This window comes from Octopus bimaculoides, chromosome 29 (genome assembly GCF_001194135.2).
Source record: "Octopus bimaculoides isolate UCB-OBI-ISO-001 chromosome 29, ASM119413v2, whole genome shotgun sequence".
Taxonomy (NCBI): Eukaryota; Metazoa; Mollusca; class Cephalopoda; order Octopoda; family Octopodidae; genus Octopus; species Octopus bimaculoides.
Genome location: NC_069009.1, coordinates 4,155,996 through 4,162,507, shown reverse-complemented (window position 1 = coordinate 4,162,507; position 6,512 = coordinate 4,155,996). Strand labels below are relative to the sequence as shown.

Here is a 6,512-nt window from a genome sequence, read left to right as displayed (position 1 = left end):
TTAATATAAAAACATATTTCTTGAAATTGCAAATTATTTAAAATATAAAAAGATAATTTTCAACAGAGAGAATTTATCAAAATAGAAAACAAATGAAGTTTGAAGTTTAAAAATAATAGGATCGACCACTCACGACTAGCTAGCGCGGACGCGCGAACTTTCGAGTAATAGATAGATAGATAGAGAAACAGACAGACAGACAGACATATAGCTCGCTCCGGCCACAGGCATGCAGGCAGACAGACAGATACTTCACTAGCAGTGAGCACTTTCACTTCTGACAGCTAATAGCATGATAGTGCCAAAGCGTTTGACCCGAGCACAAAAACAAAAGAAAAATAGTGTAAATAGGTGTAAACGAGAGAAAATCTAACTTATGTGTAGGCGTTTTAATGCGAAACTCCATCAATAAAATTACAGAAAATTTAAGTTTTTCTGAAATCGTAAAAACCACTGTTTTCATACTACAATTGGAAAAATTTCGAAAAAAGAGTGAAGAAAAGTTACTGAAAGGAAGTGGAGGCAAAAATTCAAATAAATCGAATTTCAAAAAAATTTTTTTGTTACACGTAATCTCCGATGTTTAAGACAGAAATCTCAAGAAATTGCGAGTCGGCGGGGCAATAGGTTATTTCCGACTCTATCCTGCAGGATTACCATTTTATTCTAACGATCGTTATAATATTCATGTAGTTTTTTTATAAGAATTATTTTGTTTCTAAAGTGTATTTTTATATGTAAGTTTTGTACTGACTACAGTTCGCTCGTGGTGAGAATATATATCATGTCAAAAGAGCTGAATGCAACGACAGCTGGGCTTAATTAAGATCCAAGTAATTAAATAGAAAACACTCGAAAAGTGTTTACTGTTCTATCATTGCAGGTTCATTAAGAAAAACTAGTTTTACACTGGATTTCTATGCATTCAGAGCAGGTAGTTTGGAGAATGACCTAGAATAAAAAATATGCTGTTGATTAATCTTATTAATTAACGTCAGACAATTAGTGCTGGGCAATGGAATTAATATCGATCTTTGATTAGCAATATAAAAAGGTTTTCAGTTACCGATGTTTACCTTAATTTTACTAAATAACATATATTATATATCTTACCTGTTGTTGCTATATAAACTAGTGTTTACAGTGAAATATCTTCAATTACACCAAATGTCCTTACCACACCAGTGCGAATTCGCCACGACTAATCTCTGACAACAGAAACTTTAAAAAACTGACTCGGATACATAAACGGCGAAACGTAAATTTTCTTTTTTTTTAAATCTACGTTGCTAGATGAATGTATATGTTTTATTATCATAAAAATCTCATCTGCAATATAAAAAATACCCTGTTAAATGTAACAGTAATTTCTAAGTTTTACTTTATATACAAACGTAATGGTATTCTGAAAAGTTCTATGCCTGACAGCCAAAGTACCGTGTCGTGAGGTACAATACAAATTAGTAACCTCGCATGTGGTGAGATACTAAAGAAGAATCGAGTATTAATTAAGTTATAAATGTTTCTGAAAATAAAAGAAGATGAAGTATCATTCATACTTTGGATGTATTTTTTAAAAGAAAACGTACAAAGACTGTGGAAGCGGCATATAAGCAGAAACTTAGTACGTTTCGTTTCTTCGGTGTCGGGTTTTTTGTACATTCTACGTACGATGAAATGCGAGAAAAAAAAACAATGACTTAGCGATTAAAAACAGCAATAAAAAACATATGCAAACTCGGAAGCCCTTTATGGGCAGTTAACGACTGATTTAATTAATTAACTGATTGTATAATAAAATTGATATTAAATACATAGCTTTCGCAGTATTTACTCAAGTATAGTAATGGATGAATTACAATATGATCGCTTAATTGGGTAATCTTCCAGTTTCGGGAGGTAAAAAAGTAAATAAAATACAAGGGAAATAACTTAACGTCTTACTAGTATTATCCGTACTAATGTTTGTTTTTTTTTTTTTAGCTGTTTATAAATAAAATCACACACGTGATTGAAGTTAGCTGTTTATATATAAATCACACACGTGATTGAATATCATTGTACCGGCTGCACAACAACTTATGGTAATCTTCCAGTATAGGGAAATAACAGTCAAACTAAAGCGTTTGACCCGAGCTCAAAAATAATAAATTAGTGTAATAGGTGTAAAACAACTTGCTGTGAACGAATATGAAAAATGCGCGCTCGCGAACGGGTGGGGTGAGGAAGGTACGGATAATACTAGTAAGACCTTAAGTTATTTCCCTTGTATTCTTATTTACTTTTTTTACCTCCCGAAACTGGAAGATTACCCTTAAGAGATTACTAGAAGGGTTATTTTATAGATCCACACCCGGTGGAAAAATTGAGAAGATTAATCAATTTTAATAGCAATACTTTTGTGGCATCGCCCCGGAAGTGAAAGGCGAGGCGATGTCCGGTAGCAGCAGTTTGATCTGACCTTATTTTGGGGACAGTCAAATGGGAGAAGAGACTTCAGTCAAGAGGTACAAGCGAGTGTAGTTGTAGTAGTAGTAGTAATTTGTTAAATGTTCCCTATTGTTTACCGGTCATCGACTAACTGTTTAAATCTGAAAAAGGCAAGTTGACAAAGGTTTACTTTAAAACTGTATCAATAATAATGTTAATAATAGAATTATGGGAAGCCTCCGATGTATACAAGTGAAAACACATAACTTTGAGAAACTATATTTCTTCGTCTTGCTAATAACATTCAAACGATAATGTTGATTTGTTATTGTTTATTTTATGTTCCATTAACCCACTGTAATAAATAGTATAGAGGTATTCCTGTCATGACCATCCAGTCGATATATTGTTAGAGGTTGTCTGGAATTAGCTATCACTACCTCATGAAAAATAAGACAAAAGTCCACAGAATTAGTGGGGGTGCAACATAAATTTATAGAACAAAAAGTTCTTCAGAATTGCTATTTCTGTTGTATAAAACCCAGGAACTCTAAAACATGAAGGAAGAAGCCATCTAATCTCTAGCCATTTTCCTTCTGCATGAAATTGTTATAGATATACTAGAAGTCTGCCATACCATTTAATATATATATATATTTGGACCACACGGTCCTAGGTTCAGTCTGATTGTGTGGTACCTTACCAAGTGTCTTCAAATATAGTCCAAAGCCTTGACTATGTCTGAGTTGATGTCTTGTTTTCTTGACATCATGTGATACTTATAAATGGGTGACATCATCATAGAAGCAGTGTCCTTCATTTCTAGTCTGGCCATAGAAAAAGATTAAGTTGCTTGGAAGAAGTCATGTGTTAGCAACAGAAGGATGTCTGGCTATACAAAAAATGAATCTCATTAAATTCTGTCTGATCTCTACCACTAAGGAAAAGTGGGAACTAAAATGATATATATATATATATGATATGTGTGTGTCTATAAATATGATGCACATATGTGTGTGCATGTTTACATTTCATGTGTCCTCTACATCTTATGCTGTTGTTTATTTCAGATTATCCAATGATATTGGCATCAAAGTATTACTTACATCACATGCATCTTCAATATTTATCAACTTCACTGGTGAAAGGGATATGTTTGTACAGGACAAATATAATCCTGTAGTAGCCATATTATAACTGAACTGAGACTAATTCCATCTTTTCTACAGCATGTGATGGAATGACAGCAGAATGATTTTTGAGACAAATTAAACATGGATTACAGATATCAGAGAAGTTTCTAACAGCTGTCCTTATCGATAAAGACTACAGTTAATGGAAATTTAGCAGTGAATGGAGCCTGGTGCAGCTGCTGGCTCTCCAGACCTCAGTCAAACCGTCCAACCCATGCCGGCATGGAAAACGGGCGTTAAATGATGATGAAAAGAAAAGAAAACCAAAACATTTGAATATTGTTTTGAGAAAAAGAAAATCATGGAAAGTGAATTGTGTCAGGATGAGGTTAAAGTTGAAATGCAATCTAAAAGGACTGATTCTCTTGATGGTATGAAGAAAAGAACAAGTAAAACAGCATACCATTGTGAATTCTGTGGTAAATCATTCTCTGCAAGTAATGCCTTAACCAGACACAGATGTATTCACACAGGACAGAAGCCATATCACTGTGAGATCTGTGGTAAATCATTCTCTCAAAGTTGTAACTTATCTTCTCACAAGCGTACTCATACAGGAGAGAAACCTTATCACTGTGATGTCTGTGGTAAATCATTCTCTCAAAAACATTCCTTAATTATACATGAACATATTCATACTGGACAGAAACCATATCAATGTGATATCTGTGATAAATCATTCGCTTGTGTCAGTCAATTATCTGTACACATACATATTCATACAGGAGAGAAACCATTTCAGTGTGAAATCTGTGGTATATCGTTCTCTCAAAGATCTCTCTTAATTTCACATGAACTTATTCATACTGGAGAGAAGCCATATCACTGTGAAATCTGTGGTAAATCATTCTCTCGAAAGCATCACATTGCTAGTCACAAACGTATTCATACTGGAGAGAAGCCATATCACTGTGAGATCTGTGGTAAATTTTTCTCTGCAAATTATACCCTAACTAACCACAAACGTATTCATACAGGTAAGAAACCATATCACTGTGATATCTGTGGTAAATCATTCTCTCATAAACATTCCTTAATTGCACATGAACGTATTCATACTGGAGAGAAGCCATATCACTGCGAGATTTGTGGTAAATCATTCTCTCGAAGTCAAAACATTGCTACTCACAAACGTATTCATACCGGAGAGAAGTCATATCACTGCGAGACTTGTGGTAAATCATTTTCTCAAAGTCAACACATTGCTATTCACAAACGTACTCATACCGGAGAGAAGCCATATCACTGTGATATCTGTGGTAAATCATTTCCTCAAAGTCATCACCTAGCTAATCACAAACGTACTCATACAGGAGAGAAGCTGTGAGATCAGTGATAGTCAGTCTTTTAAAGGTATTCTGTAACTGCACACAAATGTATTCATACTGGAGAGAAGCGATATCACTGTGAGATGTGTGGTAAATCATTCTCTCGAAGACATCACATTGCTAGTCACAAACATATTCATACAGGTGAGAAGCCATATCACTGTGAGATCTGTGATGAGTCATTCTCTCAAAAAAGTGACTTAACTGCACATGTAGGGATTCATACAGAAAAGTAATTGTGTAAATGTCAAAATTTAGGCTGTGGTAAATAAAGTCCTTCATATTTGTCAAGGAAATTGCTTTATTTTATGAATATTGATATTTTCCTATGAATTCAGTCAATCAAAAGACCAAAATTTGATTGACTGAAAATAGGATCACGTACTTGCTTATCTACCATCGTCTACACTCTTATTACGTAATACAAATATTCAAACTTCTGCATGAATTACTTCCATGTTTTCATTAATCCTATTACAAACAGAACGGAAGTGATATGTAGGAAAAATTCTCTTGCACTTGAGTGGGAGATCTTTGGAAAATTGTTCCTTCTGAAAAAGGTCAGGGTAAGCTAAATATGTGAGGCCTTCTAGTGTTGAAATATGTAACAAGTGGAAGATAATTATTATGTAAATGTTAAAATGTTAAAATGATGATGACAGCACCATTTCTATGTCTGTTGGATCCTCTTATTTATGAGTTGATGGGCTGGAAAAGTGAAATGCTTTAGAAATCTCTTATGAAGAATTGAACCAGAATTATCTGTGATAGAAGGCTTTACAAAGTGAACCTCCAACTGTAACAAATAAAGTTTTTTTTTTTTTACATTTATATCTGTGGTTTTGGCTCAAAATTCAGTGAAGTGAATTTCCAGTCCAATATAGCAATAAAATCATCTTTAGTTTAAAAAGGTATTGGTTGGCCCAGGGCTATGAAAGAAGATGCTTACCCAAGGTACCATGCAGTAACAACCTGAAACCATGTGGTTGTGAAGCAAACTTCTTAAGGTCAATTTCATGGGAAAGGTGGTTATAAATGAAACTTACATTTTCCAAGAATAGCAGATAACAGTAAACAAATGTTGACCAAAGCCATACTTGACCAAACTGCTTCATGGCTACTTTACCTTACACAGTTTACAGAATGAGTCTAACATTATTTTCAACAAAATCATGAAAAACTTATGGTGATAATTTCTCAATTCCCATTTCTAGACCACTTCTTTAATCTCAAATTAGTATACATTATTAACAGCAAGAGAACTCCATTCCCAACTTTGTTATTATGAAGTAATATTAGGGAAAATATATAGGCGTAGGAGTGGCTGTGTGGTAAGTAGCTAGCTTACCAACCACATGGTCCCGGGTTCAGTCCCACTGCACGGCATCTTGGGCAAGTGTCTTCTACTATAGCCTCGGGCCGACCAAAGCCTTGTGAGTGGATTTGGTAGACGGAAACTGAAAGAAGCCCGTCGTATATATGTATATATGTATCCTGGACTGGCTTGTGCGGGTGGCACATAAAAGACACCATTTCGAGCGTGGCCGTTTTCGTGCGGGTG

The 6,512-nt window shown here is 34.7% G+C and overlaps 2 protein-coding genes across 3 annotated transcripts in view; one reads left to right on the top strand and one right to left on the bottom strand.

Moving 5' to 3' along the window:
* Positions 1–6,512, bottom strand: part of LOC106878260 (zinc finger protein 271-like) — a 29,000-nt gene that overhangs the window by 4,770 nt on the left and 17,718 nt on the right. The window contains exon 2 of one of the 2 annotated variants that reach the window (XM_052977955.1): positions 1,114–2,591. The gene's annotated coding sequence lies outside the window, so the exon portion shown is untranslated. Of the gene's footprint in view, positions 1–1,113; positions 2,592–4,026; positions 4,116–6,512 lie in introns of those variants that run through there. The other variant, XM_052977957.1, reaches the window with a different exon arrangement.
* Positions 3,925–6,512, top strand: part of LOC106878257 (zinc finger protein 708) — a 10,875-nt gene continuing 8,287 nt past the window's right edge. Inside the window, exons 1-4 of the mRNA XM_052977843.1 lie at positions 3,925–4,056; positions 4,483–4,600; positions 5,015–5,183; positions 5,436–5,517. Of these exons, the coding sequence (XP_052833803.1) occupies positions 3,925–4,056; positions 4,483–4,600; positions 5,015–5,183; positions 5,436–5,517 (501 nt within the window). The remainder of the gene's footprint in view (positions 4,057–4,482; positions 4,601–5,014; positions 5,184–5,435; positions 5,518–6,512) is intronic.